The sequence below is a fragment of the Coptis chinensis genome, chromosome 2 (genome assembly GCF_015680905.1).
Source record: "Coptis chinensis isolate HL-2020 chromosome 2, ASM1568090v1, whole genome shotgun sequence".
NCBI classification, from domain to species: Eukaryota; Viridiplantae; Streptophyta; class Magnoliopsida; order Ranunculales; family Ranunculaceae; genus Coptis; species Coptis chinensis.
Genome location: NC_141457.1, coordinates 92,741,831 through 92,763,846, shown reverse-complemented (window position 1 = coordinate 92,763,846; position 22,016 = coordinate 92,741,831). Strand labels below are relative to the sequence as shown.

Genomic DNA, 22,016 nt, shown 5'->3' with positions numbered 1-22,016 from the left:
TATATATCAATTATCTTTTTCTCAACGTCTCTCTCTCTCTCACTACTTCCATGTTTCACTCCCAACCATTGATATCTTAAAATCACATTCTCACAATCTCACAAATTGGTATTTAATACTTTTGTATTTGGAAGGTGATCAATTTATACTCTTTTATGTGAAATTGATAATTTTCTTTTTTGATATGAATCTATTATTTACATATTATTCTCTGTTGTCAATTTCAGAAATTCTTTACATTTTGGCGCCTATTGACAGAGTTACACACTAAAGAAATTAAAAGGGCGCTAATTTTCTCATAAAAAGCAGGTCTTTTATCTCAAAATGAAGGGTGATTACCATCGTTATCTCGCTGAGTTTAAAACTAGTGCTGAACGTAAAGAAGCAATTGCGGAGCTGGATACCCTAGGGGAGGAGTCATATAAGGACAACACTTTAATTATGCAGCTCCTGAGAGATAACCTCACTTTGTGGACAGGGCTGGCCCTAGGCCTATGCTGTCTAAGGCTTTGCATATGGCCCCCAATATAAACAAAAAAAAGGCCTCGTAAAGCCCTTAAAAGCCCACTATAGTGTTAGAAACGCAGACAAAAGCCCAATTTTTTAGACTTTGCATTGGGCCTTTCGAAACACAGGGCCGACCCTGTTTGTGGACCTTTGACATGTAGGATGATGGGCCAGATGAGATCAAGGAGGTAGTTTGTTGTTTTTATGTGCTTTGATTGTCAGAAATATGAAGCATATGTCTAGCTGAGCTTGTTGCTGTTTCATTCTTTCAAGCTATTGCTCATCAATACTTGTCTTTTATTGGAATTATTTGTGAATGTATTGAGACCGTGAAATCAGCTTATTATGATTGATTTATGGTGTTTGCATGAATTGTATATGAAATGTTAAAAAAACACCTTGTCAATTAATGAGCTTAGAAAAAAAGGCCTCACTTTGGATCGTTGCCTCAGGCCACATCCACCCTTGAGCCGGCCCTGATTCCAAGACATAGAGTATGGAAGGATGAGATAGATGTTTGACATAAAGGTGATGATCTGAAGGGTGGTATCATATGGTTTGAAATCATCTAAAGGCACAGGTTTTCCATTGAGAGAGAACCATGTGTCATAAAAAAATGAAAATTTTGAATCATCACCACATACCAGAATGAGTTATCAAGGATGAGTTGCAGATTTTTGCATTGGTATTTAGCAGTGGAACTTTGCACTACAACATGCATGGATGTTAGTTGCATTGGTATCAAGCACTGCAACATGGATGTTGCACTGGTATTTAAAATTGCAACATGAATTTTTTGAATCTCTTAGTGTTAATCAAGAATTCTTTCAAATCAATAACGTGCTTAGTATTCCACAAGTAAATTATATGGCCTATGAACGATAAAGGTGTGTGGCAAGTAAATTATATGGATAAGGTCGAGTGAATGGTCTAGTAGCTGTAGAAGTACTCTTTCTTCAGTACTAATCCATGTGAGGTTGGTTCACCATGTTGATATGCGATGTCACTTGGCATGTCCCCTTCCAATATCCACAAAACCTATGGATTCAGTGCAAACGAAGGGAGAAAAGAGATGATAAGAACTTGAGAATGGAATGACAAAAGCTTAAATGAGTGTCAATGAAATAATAATTTGGTTTCCCAAAAGTTACCAAATTATACATGCACCATACTTAAAAGAAATGTTTGGTGAATGTAATAAACAAACTGTGATTACCTTGTAAGGGGCTAACCAACTCTCCAAATGATGAAGTCAATATAAGAGATTTCTGATACAATCAAACTAGATTGTATTGGAAATTAAAATGCAAGAAATAAAAAATGATAGATAGGATGGGATTAATTCGAGAAAACCCCGTAAACTCCAATTGGTTCTATTGAGGGAACTACCTCCAATTCACACTGTTGTGCAAACAATTACAATAAGCAGCTTACCTTCTTTATTAACTCACAAGCCTTAAATACAAATTCATGTAACCATGTAACTTACAACCACTACAAGGAACTGCCCACTACCTTATGTCTATTCCCTAACTACAATTACCTTATCACTATTACTAGTTTCATAATAACTAACCCACTAATATTATTAACTTAGATATAATGCCTAGAAAAAAGGAGACAATAACTAACTCAAATTAGATACCATCAATCACATACCTAACAATTTCTCACTACAAAGTGCAACTTCTTCAGTGGAGCTAGATAAAGATGAGGCCAGCTATAGGACCTGTTGTGGTTGAGAAATAGTTTTGAGAAACCTTCAACAACTTCTCTTCTTCAATAACACTAAATAATTGTCTAAAGACCTTGTGCACTCTACCACCTTCATTCCACAATCCTAGAACTCAAGCTCAACTTTCTATTCATGGCCGGTTTTTTATATCTTAGGTCCCAACTTCACATGCTCTCGCACCCCGTTTGCGAAATTGCTAGGAAATCCATAAACTTGATCTGGAACTGGGTTATTCATATTGAATTGCTACTTGTTCTCAGCCTAACACACTTGTCTTTAAGAGGCTATATAACATATGTTTACAGAGAGCAAGCTTGGAATGTATTCTTAAGATAAAAATATGAGAGGCTAATGAGGGATAGATCATATCCTTATAGTAGATACATCCATAACAAATATATGATCAGTTTGTTCAACAAGAAAACTTAGTTGAACTAACCATGGCTTCAAAATCATGTGTAAGGAGAATGTTCTTAGGCCTTAAGTCTCTATGTATGATACAACCGACACGACAATCCTCATAAAAATATCTCAGACCTCTGGGTGTTTCAATCGCAACTTTCGTCCTATTTTTTCAAGTCATCACCTCATGTCCCTCTGTTTCTCTGAAATCTATCATTAAATGTTCAAAATCCATTTAGTTATTGTCACAGCCCGAATTTCTAAACAATTAAAAAAAATAAATATTTGAAATATTTATATCTCAAACATCACTCGGTTCAATTGTCTAAAAACCCAGGCTATGACGGGGTGGATACAACACATGTCAAAACCTAAAACCCACATCATAAAGAATCTTAACAACAAAAATAATCTCCAAAATTTTCCGCCATTGCTTTATTAAGATAACATCCTTCCAAATAAAACATCAAACTAACTCTCAGAATAAAATTCCTCACTACCATGTTCTCATGCCATGAAAAAGGTAAACTACGTTATTACATCCTTCCAATAGGAATCAGACCTAAAAGAAAACTAACGGACTGCTCCAGGCACGAATCCCAATCACACGCCGCGGTTCCACTGCCTTCCACCTATGTTCCCAAGAACACACCCACGTTGCCAAATCAAAGCAAACATGGGTCAGCAAAATGGAATTTGCTGGTATGAGTAGACTAACTACATATAAACATTACCATACTTTAATTATCCAAACAATCACGTTATATTTTCCCATAACTTAATCATTCTCAACTTGGAAGACAGGTAGTTCCGTCATTTCAACCGGCATAGTTTCTTCCCAAGCAAAACTTCTATTATCTTAACTCATTCTAATACCTCGTTTTAATATCTAAATCATTGAATTAAAACTTACCGATATTCACTGCTGTATAAGGGTAGGACCGCGTCCCTGCACAAAAATGTTATTAAGTCCTACCCTCCTGCAAAAGAAAGTTAGAACTTCTATATATCATATGTAGATATTATATTAGGTATTCAAAAGAAAACCCAAACACTCACATAATCAAATTAATACCACTAACCCGCAAGGCGCAAATACCTTAGTTCCTCTTTAGGGCAGTCCAAACAATCTGGTCATTCATGGCACATTCAATGAATACCCGGGTCATTCATGGAACATTCAATGAATACCCCTATATAACGCTAACGGGCCATTTATGGCACATTCAATAAATGCCCACCTAACATATGACATCAATAAATCATAAAACTCAATTCCAAAACTTGAGGCGGAGAGAGAGTTCTAAAAGAGGTGGTAAATTTGTTTACGCATGATTGAACCTTATTGCATATATTATTTTAGAGAACGAAGGAGTATCTTGTTTCATGTATTTTTGTTTACTCGTTATTAATTTCATGGATGTATAAGTGTCATAACGTTGCATATCACAAAAACTGAAATATCACATAGCAGTTAATACACATACACACGTATATATAGAAAGGTCTTAGCCTAAAGCCAAGCATGCTAATAGCCCTAGACCTATCCTAATAGCCCAAATCATAATCCGAGTTAAAAAGTCAAAGTGGGTCAACTAGTCAAAGTCAAAATCAACATATCATAGTCAAAGTCAAACTGTCGTTTCCATGTTCGACAGGTTCAGGGTCATAGCCATGGTTCATGGCTAAGGGCAAAGATGCATGGCTCATGGGCTCATGACTAAGGAAATGGTTCGGACCCAACTGGCCGAGCCCAAACCCCAAGCCTTAGAACCCGAAAGTCTAAACGTTGAAAGACCCATTTGGATCTTTAGTAAGTCCTATGACCGCCCAAAGCAATATTAAAACCGCCCAAAAACTTTAGGGATCGAATCGCCCAAAACACAACCGAAGTTCAAATTTCAAAAACAAAACAAAGAGAACTGTCCCAAAACTTAACTTAAACTGGCCCAAACTAAACACAATCCGGGCCCAACCAAACATTGAAATTTCGGCCCAGCCACTAAAACAAAACCGGGCCCAACACAAAACAAATTAGACCGGCCCAAAGAAGCCAAAAGGCTTTGGCCCAGGCCCAGGCCCAAGCCCAATTCGGTCATCTCCTTCCTCCAGCAGCCTCCACCACCACCAAAATGCGCCGGCCACCCACTCCTCACTTCATCAAATCGGTTGTGATCCCCATAAAAAACCAAACAACATTAACAAAGGCAAAAACTCCATCCACCTACTCGATAACCCATCCTCAAAACTAGATCTACAATTTCGGACCGCCATTAATGGCTGCTACAAGCTTTCAACAGCCCCCATCCACATTCCAACATTTAAACATACATCAACAACCCACCAAATCAAACAAAAACAGTTTAAACTATTTTAAAAACGCATAAAAACCAATCCCAGTATCACAGTAACGCCATTAACACAGTTATTCCAAGCTTCTATCAGCCCAGTAAACCAACAACCCAAATCGATATCCCAACCTCAATCAAACAACAATAATACAACATCAAAATCCAACTAATACAAATTCCAAAAACGTAGACTGGCGATTTTATTTGGGCCGCCATTAACAGTTTCTTTAGAGCTCCAACAGTTCAATAGATTTTAGTAATTATGAACAAACACCCTATAACCGACCGGTTTTAACAATACTCCAAGTTTTCTTTACCATACGATAGACAATACGCAGAATAACCACAGTGGAATTAGCAGAAAACGGACGGCAACACTTTGATACAGTAAAGTTAAAGTTATTCCCGGGTATCGACTAAAAATGAAACTAAACTACTCACAATAACAGTTTATATGGACAGTAAATTCGAAAATTCTAAACAGACGAAAATCATAGTTCTAGTAGTGGTGAGAGTTAACTTTACTCACCTATAGCGCTCTCCGATTATCAGCCAGCTACCAGAAAAACCTTTCCTTTTCTTCTTTCAGTAAAACCCCATTTTTTTTTTTTTTATGTATCAAAACTCTCGTGTTTTTCCTCCAAAAACTCTACGTGAGAAAACTCTATTTTCTAGTTATTTTTTTAAAACCTTTCCGAAAAACAAGGGTTGAAATTTATCTACTTACTTACGGGCTTTTATCCATAACTGCTGGATATCCCTATATCTGTTTTATCTATTTTCATTATTATTATTATTATTATTATTATTAGAAAAAAAAAAAAAAAAAAGAATAAAACACGGGGTGTTATAGTTATGGTGATACATATAACTAAATCTACAGTGGCAATAGTGCATGTTTATCTTATTGTATAAATGACTGTCCAAGGACTCATTGCACGCGAACTTGTAAATTCGCGGACCACTCAGGGTCAGTACAGTAGCCTCCATTCATGGTCAAGAATGAATATGACACTAACTTGAACCACGAGGGGTAATTTGGACATAACCTCCCCATTATTTGATCTACTTTCCAAGACAGTATGTCAAGGAAGAGTTCACCTTTCGCAACAAAAAAAAGGAAAGTTAACAGACATCATAATATTGCTGCACACATTAACAAAGAAGTTGTATATCAACCGTCTTCTTGACATGTTTTACTCAATAACACATTCAACAGTTATCACCAATGAAATTTCAGTAAAACCTTTCAAGTCAGATCAACCTGTTACATAAATAGAGATTGGTGACTTCTAGAGGTACACAAGAACGTAGGATTCCTGGAATAAAACTACATCTAAATGTCCTCGGAGTAGACTTATTTGTAGAAATCGAAATCTGTGTCCGATTTCTTAACATTCATCCTAGATCCCTTCTCAAATCCTTGGGAAGAATTACATATCGATTCTTTAAGGGCAAATGCATACCAGCTTCTTGACAAATGGCCATAATCTATGTGGAAAAGTGAAGTGTCATCAGTGACAGTATATAAATCGTAACAGATAAGATAGAGCCAAAACAACGGCGAGGATCTCTCTGTGAAAGTATGTCAAGCTAGAAAGCAAACCAACATACACAGACCCTTGAATATATTAGGTGAAAGACTTGCATACAAGACAATGCAGGTACTACTGATCAATACAGAAGATACCACTAAGAAACTTAAAGAAAAGTGATTCACTGAATAAATTAAAGGTGGTTAAGAGCTCTCTTAATGGTACAAGAACACAATCCATTCCACACCCCTTCATTGAGTTACGCATGGCTATTGCCCATTTCTTAAGCTAAGTCTATTCATGAGTTCCTTGATATCCGTAAGTTACTGGATATCCAAGTGAAAAATTCATTAAAGATAACATTCATATTTGGATTCCTAATGTTGTGGTTACAAAGTCTCCTACCAAAGTCCAAATAAAAACAAATCGTGCCGTTACTTTGGAAACCATTTCACAACACATTTTCAACACACACACACACACCCATAGAAGATGACAACTATCTCTGACATGTTCATCCAGAAGTTGCAACGGTATTTAAAATAAATATATATACATGTAGGGCAGACATTGAAAACATGTAGGCGGATATGTTCATCCAAAACCCGACGGATGAATTATCAATTAAAAAATAGTGTATTCTAAAATCATTGGAAAAACATTTCCAACTAAAAAGAGTACTTCATAATTTCAGATCATAAAAGAAAAACTCAAATATAAACAACCAAACAAAGCTCAAATCAACGAAAACCTAATCATAAAACAAATGAAATTACATGTAGCAACCACGAGACACAACATTTGCACCGGTGACATTTCTCCTTGTATGTAAAACACAAAGTCTTGAAACTATGGCATAGAGAATTACACACGCATTACACAAAGTATGACATTTTGATAATCTGCGTGTGACATTTTTGATAATCATGAACCAAGTCTTAGATGGAAAAACAAACCGCATTGCATACCACTTTCGCTGTTCATCCGCCAAGTTGAAGCTTCTCAAGGGACTTTTCCACCTTCTCCCATTTTGAGCATCTCTACGAAACCATCTATATCCATTGATTCATTCAGATTTTCATCATCCATGGGCTCGTTTTCGTTTAGAGTTGATAGAGTTCTACAGTCAATAGGTTTGCAAAGACCAAAATCAGACAGCTTCATGTGACCATGCTTGTCCAACAAAAGGTTGTCAGGCTTGATATCTCTGAAAAAGATAGTTGTAATTGAAATTTAAAATTAAAAAAACTAAAAAGAAAAAATAAATACAAAAAAATAAAAATAAAATTCGAAAGTCGAAGAACACAATTGTAACTTAATATAATATAGTGGGTTTTAGAACCTCATCGCTCATCATGTTCCCAACATGGAAGCTTGATTAGCACATCAACAAAAGATGACTAACCTGTGAATATAGTTGTGTGTATGAATGAACTCTATGGCCGGGACACTTTAAGCAATATAGAATCTCGCCACACTTTCAATTAAGGTGTCTTCCCTCATTAAGTAGGGTCATCATGTCACCACCAGTGCAAATATTCCATTATCTTGAAAAGAATAATGGAGTTTCACAATGTAGTGCCTTCCAACTTCAGCCAAGCAAGTTCCTCTAAGCTCTAACATGTTCAACCTATCATACAAATAGAATATCTTTCAAAATGATAACCCGGATGGGAAATAAAAATTACACATAACATAAAAATAAAAACAATCATACCCTCTTCTTCTTTTTCTTTCTTCCATTCTTTCTTTTTTCATTCTTGGATGCTTACAGGGATCAAAATCTCGACTACCGAGTGGGGATTTTCATTCACCTCGTGACATCATCTTAGTGCTTAATATGTCTTGACCACTGACCAACACACATAAAAGCATTAGGAATTACTTGTGAAAAGTCGGTGGCCGATGTGCCTAGATGGTGAACTTGTGAAGTGTCAATTCCCGACCAGCCAACACACGCAATAAATAATTTCTTATGTTTATGCAGGATGAATTTTGTTAAACTTGGAAAAAATTTAGTTTGAAAGTGAAGAAACTTCATGAAGACAGACCGAGGTCCCAACCAAGGAGCCTGGAGAGTTTCCAAAGCTGGAGGAGAGTTTCTACGCTAATCCGTACCCAGGATGTATATGTGAAACAACATAAGAAGTTAAGTAAAGACTGCAATTACACGCTTTGTAATTTTTAGTGATGGCTCAGGCCTTGCTCAAAGTCGAGGATTACAAATAGTTCTCGCTTCTTTACAAAAGCTCGTCGGACGATATACTTCAAGATTAATAGCCAAAGAAACATCAATAATTTCCATCCGATAAGTATTTATTACCAAAAAGAATATCGATGCTTTGGGCAGTTTAGGGGCCATTCTAATTCTCCATTGATTTCTAACAAAATAGATAGTAATAAATACAAAAACTTGCGCACACACCTTTTTGTGCCAACTGTATCAATTTCATCGATAAAAACAATAGAAGGCGAAAGATCATCCGTGACTCTAAAGAGTGCCCTCACTAATTTTGGACCTTCTCCTAAGTACTTTTGAATCAATTCACTCCCAACAACACGCCAAAGAAAGTTGCCGATGTTGAGTTTGCTCTTGTCGAGGGAACAAAAACAAACTTCCATGTCGGCACATGCCAATAGTCTAATACCTAATACATATATCTGGAAAATGGAAACAACTAAATTGTATTAATAGGCGTGAAGAAAGAGCAAATGGAAAAAGTGAAATGCCCCACTCAAAGGGGATCGCTTCCCAAACATATGATAATACAATTACTCCAAGCTATAAACAATGTATTGATAGCTATAAACAATTCTCATAACTATAAACAATTCTCATTGCTATAAACAATGTATTGATTCACATGCTTCTAAGGAAACCTACATCCCCTAAAACCAAATCTTAAAAACAACACTTTCTTTTTAGCTAAACATTGACCGAGTTAACATTATCCTCAAGCAGGAATAAACTTACAGGTTCTGGTCGAGAAACGGTATTTCGAGATCCCGTAGCTTTGTAGAGTTCACAAAACTTCGGTCATCGGAGTTCCATAATGATGTCTAACTCTTAAAAATGTGGGAGTGACGGCAGCAGGAAGGATAGCATCCATAGTAGATCCGAGTGTTAGGGCGTAAGGAAGTATACTAAAATCAAATTGCAGAGTAAAATTCAGGAAGATAAAGACTTTTATTGAACAATTGCTGTTATATATATACCGTCAAAATACTACACCTATTTATGTGTCCAACATTCTTGGATTCTTTGTTTTAGTGTTATAGGATTAAGTTATTTAATTACATTCTTGGATTGTTTATTATATATATACGGCCAAAATACTACACCTATCTTCACGAATATTAATGTGTCTTATTATTAATTAATGTAATATGCGAACATTAAAATGGCCTATCAATGTCCGAACGTTGATAACGAGCTACTATTAACACCTTGGCTCCAATGTCCAACGTTGATAACATAAGCTATTAAAACGGCCTATCAAGATATTAATGTGTCTAACATTGCTTTTGAACTTCAACACACTTGATAAATGCGAAAATGATGACCACCACTTAAGCAAATAAAATGTTAGAATCATCGAAAAGCAACGAAATTTCAGGCTGTTTGGCTCCAAGAACCAACCAACTTGAACAATTCATAATACAACCAAACTCCTAGATTAAACTTCAAAATCATTGAGTGGGTATGAATATGACAAACCTTTAGATTAAGCTTAAACAGTAGACCCAAAAGAGGCGTAGACCGCCAAAAGCCTTGGACTCTCCCTTCTCATAAAAGTTTTGTTGAAGCGAGAGAAGAGTGAAAGTGTTGAGCGAAGGCATTTCGGAAACCTATAAATGCGGTTAGCTAATCAAGAATAGACGCATTGGAAAACAAAGAACTCTTGACGGCGGGAAGAATAGAGTTGATGTTTTGTTTGAAGATGAGGAAAAAGATCCAAAGAGATCCGAAAGTGTTAGAAGCTTAAAAAAAGATACTTTTGGGATTAAATTATTTTGCCATGTCACAACTTTTGAAAAGACAATGGTAACCATTTGGATGGAGGCCCCACAGTGATAAATGACTGTCCAAGGACTCATTGCACGCGAACTTGTAAATAAGGAGCCACTCAGGGTCAGTACAGTAGCCTACCAACATAACCAAATTCCTATGTTAGCACAACACTTCAACCTCGGAGCAAACCTCCGATGCTCCTTGTGCACTTACCATCTTATGTCGTTACACTACAACAAATTAAATTTCAACCAAGCTTATTTTCATCAAAAACTAAGAGTACCGTCTTCAAATATAAGCAATCCATCATTGTTAAAATAAGCAAACAAAATGGTTATTTAGCTTTAGGTCCTCCCTATTGTTACTTGATCACGTTGACCGTCATTGACCATGTGTTGTGGTGTGGCAGTGTGGCTGGTGTTCTGAAATTATGGATTGCCGTAAGTAGCCCTCACACCTTTTGAACCCAAGAAATGGGATGCAACTCAAAAAGTTAAAAGAGAAAAATGAAAGGTAGAAAGATCTTGCAAACTCTTCTTCTTCGTGAATGCTTATATACCCAACAAAAAACAATAATTGTTTCTCATGGTATTTGGTGGAGGCTACCTCTTCCCAACTGGTATCTCATGGGTCAGGCATTCTCAAAGTCAGTTACCTTATTGACTAGAACAAAGCCCAATTGGTTGTTAATTTGTTATTGCTCATGATGTGGACCCAATTGAGCTAGTTGTTTGGTTGCCTGCAAAATGGAGATTCCTTATGCATGCAGTTGTGAAGGGAAGGCTTGTCTTGGATCGATTGTCCACAAGAAAGCAGCATCAGTTATGTGCTTAACATCGGTAAAAAATGAAGATATATAATATGGAATTCAGCAAATTGTGGAGGCAATTAAGGCCAACTTTAATGACAAGTACGACGACCACCGCAAGAAATGGGGAGGTGGCATCGAGGGTTCAAGTCTCAGGCCAAGACTAAAGCAAAGGAAAGGCTCATAGCGAAGGAAGCAGCACAAAGCCACAAAGAATGAATTGAGCTGAACTTACTATCGTAGTAGAGGAAAAGGAGTGAGGAAAGGCCTCTACTAGGAACAGACTTTGGCTACTATTTCTACATTTTTTGCTATTACTTAGGAGAAGTTTTATTTTGTATTCGTGGGTGTGATACTGTGATAAAAGTATAAAACTCGTTTTCCAAAAAGAATATATATCCTGGATGGGGTGGGGTCGTTATTTGATGATACCTGTAGACTCACTAGAGTAGCATACACTCCATTTATCAATTCAAACCACTTTCAAGTCAATTCCATATACTTTTATTCGAATTCAATTTCTGCCTAGAAATGGTCCTGATAGGTTGTTGCCATTTTCCCATTTACTTCGCTTGGTCCCATTTTAGACCAACTATTGCGACTCATCATTGCTAATTTTTTCCCCAATTGTCTCTCTCCTGCCGAACTGTCGGCATAGGACAACCAACCGTTAGATTGTGGTGAGTACAGATCTACATACAAATAAAAAAAGTAAAAAACTGAAGAGAAATAAAAGGTGATCTTGGACATACCCATAAAAATACTCCCGTATTCCATAACTAACTCAGTTTTTGCCATATCCCAATAACCGTTTCAATCCAATAATATCTTTCAAATTAATTTGAGATATTTCCAATAGAGATAAAGAAAGAGAAAAAACAAAAAGATCGAGAGACTCATTCCAAAAAGAAACAACAAATAAAAAAAATTGAAAATAATACTCTGGACCTTGAAGAATCTCTGTATTACTACAACACATTATACAATAAGAGAACTTCTAATAAAGGTAAAAGAATGCCCAAAAAACAAATTGTTTTTTTCCTCTTCTAAAAGTTGCTTCAAATTTGATTTTTTTTTTTTTTTTTATTGCAATTACTTCTTCTTCATCATTGTAGAAGGGTTAAAGGAGTTTAGTAGAAATATATCAAATTGAAAATTTCTCAAGTGGAAAATGAGAAAGACAACAAGGAGCTGCAATGAGAAAAAAATACATTAATGGTTTATGAGTGAGAGGAGGAGGAATACTAAATTCTACAAAAAAAAATTACTGAAAAAAAGGAAAATAAGTGCGAAGGGTTTGTGTTTGCTGGAAGGATAAACACTTGTTTTGTTTTGTCTTTGATATACTTAATAAAAGAAAGGATAATTTAGGAATCTAAATGTGTCTTAAACAATTTTATTTATTTATTTCAAAGTTGGGTACGGGAGTGTTTGTTTTTATAGGTATGTCCAATATCACCCGAAATAAAAAGGGAAAATATGGAAAAAAAAAAAAAAAAAAAAATTAAAAGTGACATATCTACTATCTATATACTAAAGCAGAGACCTTTAAAGGAGGATTTTCTCTCTCCTATGTGGCACTCTAATATGAGAGTTAGCCTTTTTTCTATCCCGTGTTTCTAATATGAAAGATAAGATTTTCTAATAGTCCCGTATACGTGGAACCTCTTTGAAGAGTTTAAGTGTATTTATAATTTTTATATTTGGAGAGTTTGAGAAGATTTCCAATTCTTATATATTTCAAATCAAATAAAAAAAATTGCTAAAAATTGGTGATTCCTATTACTTAATCAAACACTTTTAGTGTTCAAATTCTTATATATTATATCAAATAAAAAAAATTGCTAAAAAAATAGGTGATTTGTATAAACTAATTCCTATTACAAATCATACGAGTTTAGTGTCTATGATAAAGTACCGAATTATTTTGAATATATCCTTAAAAGCGGCCTCAAAATATAGTTAAAAACAATTATACAAAAATAACATCACAAAATATATAATAGAAAATGAAAAAAAAAAATAACGGTAAAAGTAATAATGACAAATATTTTAAAATATGTATAATAATCAATGAAACTAACGTCAAAAAACAATTAATGGAAAACCGAAAACTGGATGCAAATGTATCAATTAACCTCAAATAATATTTAACGGAAAATCGAAACGGATGCAAATGCAAGTATTATACTAATCTTAAAAAAAAGTAATTAATAGAAAATCGAAATATAGATACAACCGCATTAAACTAACCTCAAAAGAATAATTAACGGAAAATCAAAATGTGGATGCAAATACATCAAACTAGCATAAAAAAATAATTGTGGAAAATCCCGAACCTGGATGCAAATGCATTGAGCTAACCCTCAAAGATTAAATTAATCTGAAATCGGGAACCTGGATCATTTGCATTGAACTAACCTCAAAGAAAAATTATTTATAAATTGGAAACATAATGCAAATGCGTGGAACTAATGTTAAAAAATAATTAACGGGAAATCGGAAACCGGTTGCAACTGCACTGAACTAATCTAAAAAAATACACTGTATACAAAACCTCAAGAAATAATTAACAAGAAATCGGAAACTGGTTGCAAATTCATTGAACTAACCTCAAACAATAATTAACGGGAAATCGAAACTATATGCAAAATGCAACTTTATCAAATAATAAACGAAAATCTAAAACTGGATGCAAATGCATTAAACTAATCTCATATAATAATTAACGGGAAATCAGAAACAGGATGCAAATGCATTGAACTAACCTCGAAGAACAATTACCAAGAAATTGGAAATTGGATGCAAATGTATTGAACTACCGAAAAGAATAATTAACGAAAATCATAAAAACCTGGATGCAACTGCATTGAACCCGATATCAAAAATAAATAACGGAATTGGAAATTAGATGCAAGCGCATTGAACTAACCTCAAAATATAAATAACGGAAAATCGAACCTGGATGCAAATACATTGAACTAACCTCAAAACATAGTTGGGTTATATGTTGTGGGAATGTCCGATAAGTATAGTTTTACACTTAAAATGGTGTTTATCTTATCTCTTTCCATTTGATTGGGAACTCCTCGCTATTCAAATTTCAAAAGAAGTCCAATATATATGAACTTAGCCTTATTATTAGGCAATATCACAAAATTTCAATTAAATTTCTATTATTAAACAACAAAATGAAGTTGAAGAGTTTTATCAAAGGTGAGTTCATTTTTTTAATGGAGAGTGAGGTTTTCATGTTATAAAATCTGGTTGAGTGATTAATATAATGTTAATATATATAATAGTTCTGCATATTTTGCAAATATTTTTCGAGAATAATTAATATAACAACACCGTTAAGTAGATAATCTTTGAAGATTCCACATAGTGAGTCATGCATAATTTAAAAAGAATAATTAGTGGGAAATTGGGAACCGGATAATCTTCGATGATCTCACATAGTAAATTAAGCATAATTTACTTTTTATGTCATGTTTGTAATGACACTACAGATGAATCAGTAGAAATTGGTATTACATACCATATTGGATAATTATAATGAAATCAGAAATTGGATTCAAATACATAACTGAGCTCAAAGAGTGATTAACGGGAAATCGGAAACTTTATACAAATTGCATTAAACTAACGACAAAGAATAATTAACGGGAAATTAGGAATTGGATGCAAATCATTGAAAAATATTTAACGGAAAATCGGAAACGGTATGCAAATACATCAAACAAATCTCAAATAATAATTAATGGGAAACCGGAAACTGGATGCAAATGCATTGAACTTTACTCAAAAAATAATTAACATAAAATCAAAAACCAATTTAACCGCGTTGAACTAACCTCATAGAATAATTGGTGGGAAATCGAAAATTAAATGCAAATGCATTGAAAAACCTCAAAGAATAGTTAGCGGAAATCGAAACCGGATAGAATTGTATCGAACTAACCTCAAGTATAAATAATCGAAACTAGATCACGGATGTATTGAACTAACTTTAAAGAGTTATTAATGGGAAATCGAAAACTGGATCCAAATGCAATGAACTAATCTCAAAGACTCATTAACTAAACATTGAAAAATGGATGAAATTGCAATGAACTAACCTAAATTAATAATTAACGGGGAAAATATAAATTTGATGTAATCGCATTGAACTAACCTAAAAAATAATTAACGGTAAATCGAAAACTTGATGCAAATGCATTGAACTAACCTCGAGAGAACAATTAACATAAAATTGGAAGTTGGATGCAAATCTGCATTGAACTAACCTCGAAAGAATAATTAACGGAAAACCAAAACCGGATGCAACCGCATTAAACTAAAATAAGAGATTAAGTAGTGGGAAATCGAAATTGGATGCAAATGCATTGAAATAACTTAAAAAAATAGTTAACTAGAAATCTAAGTCGGATGTAACTACATCGCATTGACCTCGATCAAAGCATAAATGTCCACTTTTTTTAATTCTCACACATGAGTAATTCTTAATAATTAGGAACCAAAAACGAAAGTGAGTTTATAAAAACAGACTTTACATGTATACAAATTGTATAGAAATTGTAAACTATCGAACTAACCAACAATTAACGGAAAATCGAACCGGATGCAAATGTATTGAACTAACCTCAAAAAGTAATTAATCTGATTGGAATCGGATGCAAATGCTATGAACTAATCTCAAAGACTAATTAATCTAAACATCGAAAACCCGGATGCAAGCTATCTTGAATTAACCTTAATGAATAACTAACGGAAATCATAAAGTGGATGCAATTCTTTGAATTAACTTCAAATAATAATTAATGGGAAATTAGAAACTTGATGCAATTGCGTTGAACTAATCTCAAAGAATAATTAATGAGAAATTGGAAACTTGATGCAACGTCTTACATTAAACTAACCTCAAATAATAATTAATGGAAAATCGAAAACTTGATGCAAATGCATTGAACTAATAACCCTAAAACATATTTGTATTATATGTAAGGGGAATAAATGTCTCAACAAATATAGTTTTGCATTTTAAGTAGTGTTTATTATAATTCTTTTATTGTGATTGGGAATGCTCTTGCTATTCAAGTAGCTTGAATATTATATTCGCCACATTAGGTATTCTCACAAAACTTCAATCAAACTTCTATTATTAAACCTAACAATAAAAGAAGTCGATGAGGTTTTATCAAGTTTTGGTGCTTCTTTTTATAGAGAGTGGTGCAAGAAATTTAAATGAGTAATTAATATAATTTTCATATCTCATAGCTATGATAGTTACTAATATTTTTTTAGAATAATTTAATATAACTAAGCATTAAATAGGACACGTTCATGTGATAATCTTTTTTAAGTGAGAGTAGTGTATTCTTTGAGGATATGGAAACAATCAATCTTTTGTTGATTTGTACACATTAAGAAGTTCGAGCGGTGATGATTTACCGCTAAATCACTATAAATCTAATAAAACTATTATATACAAAGCTGGGATCGAGTTTAAGATAATTTGAAAATTATGGATTAATATTATAAACCACAAAGTGAAGAGGGTATCTCAATTTGATCCCTTAGTTTCCAAGTACTTATGCACCATAATTGTTGCTCGTTAACGTATTTCGGTTTATTTTCAATAAAAATATATTCTTATTCAAAAATTTGCAGCTAAATCACCATAAATCTAAGAAAACTATTATACAAGCTAGATCGAGTTTAAGATAATTCTATTTGAAAATTATGGATTAATATCCTAAACCACAAAGTGAATAGGCTATCTCAATTTGATCTCTTAGTTTCCAAGTACTTATGCACCATAATCATTTTGCTTATTAACATATTTAGGTTTATTTTCAATAAAAATATATTCGATTCAAAATTTTCGCTAAATCACCATAAATCTAAGAAAACTATTATATAAGCTAGATCGAGTTTAAGATAGTTCTATTTGAAAATTACGGATTAATATCCTAAACCACAAAGTGAAGATGCTATCTCAATTTTATCCCTTAGTTTCTAATTAAGTTCTTATATACCATAATCATTGGTCATTAACGTATTTCGATTTATTTTCAATAAAAATATATTCTGATTCGATAATTTGTGCGAGACATTTTGTAAAGCCTTTTCAGCACACAAAATATTTAATAGATCCCGGGCGTATGCCCGGGTCCAAAATCTAGTTATCTTATAAAGCAATACTGTTAAAGGACTCCTATCAATAGGAGAGAGATCTCCCTCTGGGGCTAGTGGATGCTATTAATATAGACAAAAGCACCACCCCACCTGTACAGGCTAGGGGTGAGAATTTGGCCCTAACGACTCTAACCCGGTCCTGACCGACCCGACCCTAAGCCCTATAAAGCCCTCACAACTAAAGCCCTCACAAAGTTTAGGACAGGGCCGGCCCAACTCTAATTCAGCCCTAACCAAGCCCTAGTTATAGTTTCACATTTTCACTATAAATACACGTACCATAATTGTCCAACTCTTTATTAAATATTTTCAATTAAAATATTATTTTTTTATAATTTATCACTTACACCCAGGGTATTTCCAATAACTTGACTTATATAACAAAAACTTGACAACTTATCTAGCAGTTATGAAGAACAATGAACACTAGCCTAATAAAAAATAAGACTTTATTCATTTGATCATCAAATCAAAGTCTAGAACTTATTATTCTCAATTTATTTTCCCACTTATTTCTTATAAATTATATTTTTATTCACATCCAAACCAAGTCTAGAACTAAAAGTTTCCGTCCACACCATTAAAGCGAAATCTGAGAAAGGACATTTGTAAATACGTAAACTTAAAACAACCTTTGTCTGAAAAATGACATTTGTAAAAAGAAGAAAATATATAGGGCCGGCCTTAAAACTCGGTCCTAATCCGACCCTAAAGCCTTTAAAGAGAGCTTAGGGTAGGGTCAAGGGCTTGAAATTTAGACTTGTGTCCCGGCCCGGCCCAACCTTATGCTGACTTTAGGGCCGGGCCGACCCAACCTTAATAACTCTTCGGCTTTTAAATGTTTAGGGACGGGCTAGCCCGACCCGGCCCATTGCCCACCCCTAGTACAGGCTCACATTCTACTATATGCTCTGTTTGGTTCAATGCAATCAAGTGCAAATAACAAATGAGTGCAATTACATTGTAATGCACGACAATAAATTGCAATGACAATTCACTTCACCTATTTGGTTAGAGTAGGGCAAAAGCACTCTATATTTTTTTCATCTTCTTCACAAATACATAACTAAATGACTAGATGATTTTTTTCTCTCCATAATTCCAAATTTTAAATACACACTTTTAGATTAAAACAAATCTTTAAATACTGAACAGTTTATTTTCAAATCTCATCCATAAAAACTATCTAAAATATTTTTTTTCTTCAATTTTTTATCTAATTTCAACAGAGATTCAACAAAATTAGTTGATTTGAGTTGGTTTAAATCTTCATAGAGAGGAGAGAGGAGAAATTGAGGTGAAAAAACTTACTGGTGGCAGCTACAAAAGAGGAGGAAGTTACCAAAAAAAGCTGAGAGAGAGAGAGCAAATAGTTCCGCTGTTTTTTTGGCTGCAACAAGTTGTCTCCTGACCTATTTATAGGGTGCACATGAGTGCAACTTATTTGCATAAATGTCACTTTGCATTAGTGGGCCAAACACCAATAAATAAATGGGTAGTTAGTGGGAAATGGGTGCAAATGCATCCCCTTACAATGAACCAAACAGAGCATATAGTTACCCAAAAAAAAAAAAAAAAGTTCCGGTCGTCTTCTTCATACCTCATTTCAATTAATTGTATGCGATCTGTTAAATTCACCACAATCTAACGGTCCTACTTATGCGGATATCCTAGGTCCTCCTAAATCAAATCCCAAAAATATTACCTTGTTTTTTTCTTATATATGAACCTTCGAACTTCGGACACACATTGTAAGATGTCTAGTTCCCAGAGAAGCAGTAACCTTGCTCTTCATGTTGCTATGTTCCCATTTTTGGCTGGTGGTCATCAAATACCATTCCTACAACTCTCGAACAAGTTAGCACAGAGAGGTCACAGAGTTTCTTTTCTCTTGACCAACAAAACCAAGCTCAAATTTGAACCATATAACCTCTACCCAAATCTCATCACTTTCATTCCCCTTACTGTTCCTCACACAGATGGACTTCCACTAGGTACTGAGACTATGGCTGATGTATCGCGTTCCATGGCTCCTTTGTTTTTAAAAGTGATAGACAAAATGTCAGACCAGGTCGATGCTGTTTTACGCGATCTTAAGCCTAATATTGTCTTCTACGACTTCTTTCATTGGATTCCGTCGTTAGCGCGCCCCCTTGGTGCCATACCCATTTTCTATACCATTCTCGACCCAGTAGCATTTGCTTACCTTTTTCTTCCAGTACGGGAGCTTCAGCTCCCGAAAGGCGAAAATTTAGATGAGACTCTTTTATTGCAACCACCACCTGGTTTTCCAGACTCTTCGATATACCTCCATCTTCATGAAGCTCGTGAATCGTTGGAATTTTACAAGGAATTCATAAGCGGCATGACGACTGTTGAGTTTCTAAGGAAGTGTGTGAAAGAGTGTGATGCTTGGTGTTTTAGGACTTGTCGTGAGATTGATGGAGCCTTCTCTGACTGCCTTGAGACCCATTATGAGAAACAAATTGTACTAGCCGGCCCAGTTATAGACTTTCCGCCGGCCTCTTCTACTTTGGAGGAGAGATGGACTAATTGGTTAGATGGTTTCAAGACTGGTTCTGTTGTGTATTGTGCATTCGGAAGTGAATGCGTCTTAGAGAAGGACAAGTTCCAGGAATTGTTGTTGGGTTTTGAGATGACAGGTTTGCCATTCTTGGTGGCTTTGAAACCTCCATTTGGAGCTGAAACTGTAGAGGAAGCCCTGCCAGAAGGTTTTCAAGAGAGGGTGGAGGGAAGAGGGGTGGTTTATGGTGGTTGGGTGCAGCAACAACTGATTTTAAGACACCCTTCAGTTGGATGTTTTATTAGCCACTGTGGGTCTTCATCTTTATGGGAAGCCTTGGTTAACGAGTGTCAGCTTGTGCTCTTACCACAAGGAACAGAACTCTTTGTGTCTGCAAGAAGGATTAGTACATATTTGAAGGCTGGTGTAGAAATAGAGAGGAGGGAAGAGGATGGGTGGTTCAATAGGGAAAGTGTGTTCAAGGCAATTAAGATGGTGATGGATGAAGATAGCAAGGTTGGAACTGAAATAAGAGCTAATAAAACCAAGTGGAAGGACTTCTTGTCGCAAGAAAGCTTGGATTCCTCTTATATTGACAATTTGGTCCTGAAACTGCAAGATCTTGTCGATTAGGCCGGGGTGTATATAAACTCATCTTTTGTTATAAGCGCAGTGTGAGTGCTAGATGGAGCATTGGTATTGAATAATGTTCTAATAAAATGAAAACGTACGGTTCAATTCTGTGCTTCCTAGAACTCTGTTTGCATGTACGCCTGAGATTTATCCAAAGGGGTGCATCAGCCCTTGATAGTAATGTATAACAAGTTTATATATGGTGTGGATAAAGCTTTGAATAATGTATGCCTATGCTTATGATATTATGCATTTACTATAAGTTATTTTCATGTGTCATATAGCTTTTGGCGAGTTGATTTTGAGGAGATGAATGCAGGAAACTGCTGCCAATTGAATAACGATCTTACCTCAAATAATTTTTTTTTTGAAGATGGATATATAATCTTTTCTAAACGGGTACGCGGTGATGTATTTCCTAAGGGATTAGGGAAGTAACAACAGTTCATGGTACATGAGTGTTTTCTTGTTTTTTTCGATAATCATCGTTTCTGTATATAAGTGGTTACATCTGATTATAGGCGATTTTGCAGAATGCTGCTGGACGTAAATGCTCACTCTTGAATCTTGATTAGAGAAAAAGAGATTGAAAATGTCTACTGCCACACTGCTATATATATTAGTTACGCATCAATAGCAAACCAAATAAATGAGATCTGTGACCTCAACTTTTGAAGAAAGAAAAAAGAAATAAGTAAAATACATTTGATAATATGTAAGCCTCATCGTCATGCAACAGGAGAAACTGTTCCGTTTGAGGTGAAAGCGCCGATCTATTAAAAATTTAAAACTTTATTTATTGAATAAATAAAGTCCTATTCCTCACCGAGACCGGTTCCTCTATAACCGGGTACAGACAAAGATTGATTTCTGTACCACACACACATCTCGTATCTCGGTGCGCACACACATATCTCGTATCTAGGCGCGCACACACACATCTCGGAGCACACATACAAATATCGAGGCACACACACATCTTGGATTCGAATCAACGGCGAGATAACACGGTTACAGAAATGATCTCTGTACTCGGTTGTAGAGATCTCGAGTCCTTCCTCTACAGCTGAAAACTGTGGTTAACAAAAACAATAACAGCCATGGTCCACACACCGACCACCATCACCATCACCATCACCTACGCCCTAAAAAAACGTCACCACTCATGACTCACTAGGCACAATTCACCGTGGGCCATAGCCTCAACGGTTGAGCCCTTGGCTCGTCTCCACCCATTCCGATCTCCTACATATGTAACCCCACCGACCCCAATATCCACATTCCATGTATTCATATATCTGCATGAAGGTA

The 22,016-nt window shown here is 35.1% G+C and overlaps 1 protein-coding gene and 2 long non-coding RNA genes across 3 annotated transcripts; 2 read left to right on the top strand and 1 right to left on the bottom strand.

Moving 5' to 3' along the window:
• Nucleotides 1–3,052: 3,052 nt before the first annotated feature.
• LOC147519007 (uncharacterized) lies at nucleotides 3,053–5,658 on the bottom strand. Its single transcript, XR_015211951.1, has 2 exons — nucleotides 5,525–5,658; nucleotides 3,053–3,276 (listed from the first exon to the last, which is right to left on the bottom strand). It is a non-coding gene; the product is annotated as an uncharacterized LOC147519007 (long non-coding RNA).
• Nucleotides 5,659–5,814: 156 nt separating this feature from the next.
• LOC147519006 (uncharacterized) lies at nucleotides 5,815–11,653 on the top strand. The gene is made up of 2 exons (XR_015211950.1): nucleotides 5,815–5,904; nucleotides 10,603–11,653. It is a non-coding gene; the product is annotated as an uncharacterized LOC147519006 (long non-coding RNA).
• Nucleotides 11,654–18,941: 7,288 nt separating this feature from the next.
• Nucleotides 18,942–20,971, top strand: LOC147519005 (cyanidin 3-O-galactoside 2''-O-xylosyltransferase FGGT1-like). The gene has a single exon (XM_086590673.1). It carries the CDS (start codon nucleotides 19,272–19,274, stop codon nucleotides 20,703–20,705), a length of 1,434 nt encoding a protein of 477 aa, XP_086446799.1. The 5' UTR covers nucleotides 18,942–19,271; the 3' UTR covers nucleotides 20,706–20,971.
• The last annotated feature ends 1,045 nt before the right edge of the window (nucleotides 20,972–22,016 follow it).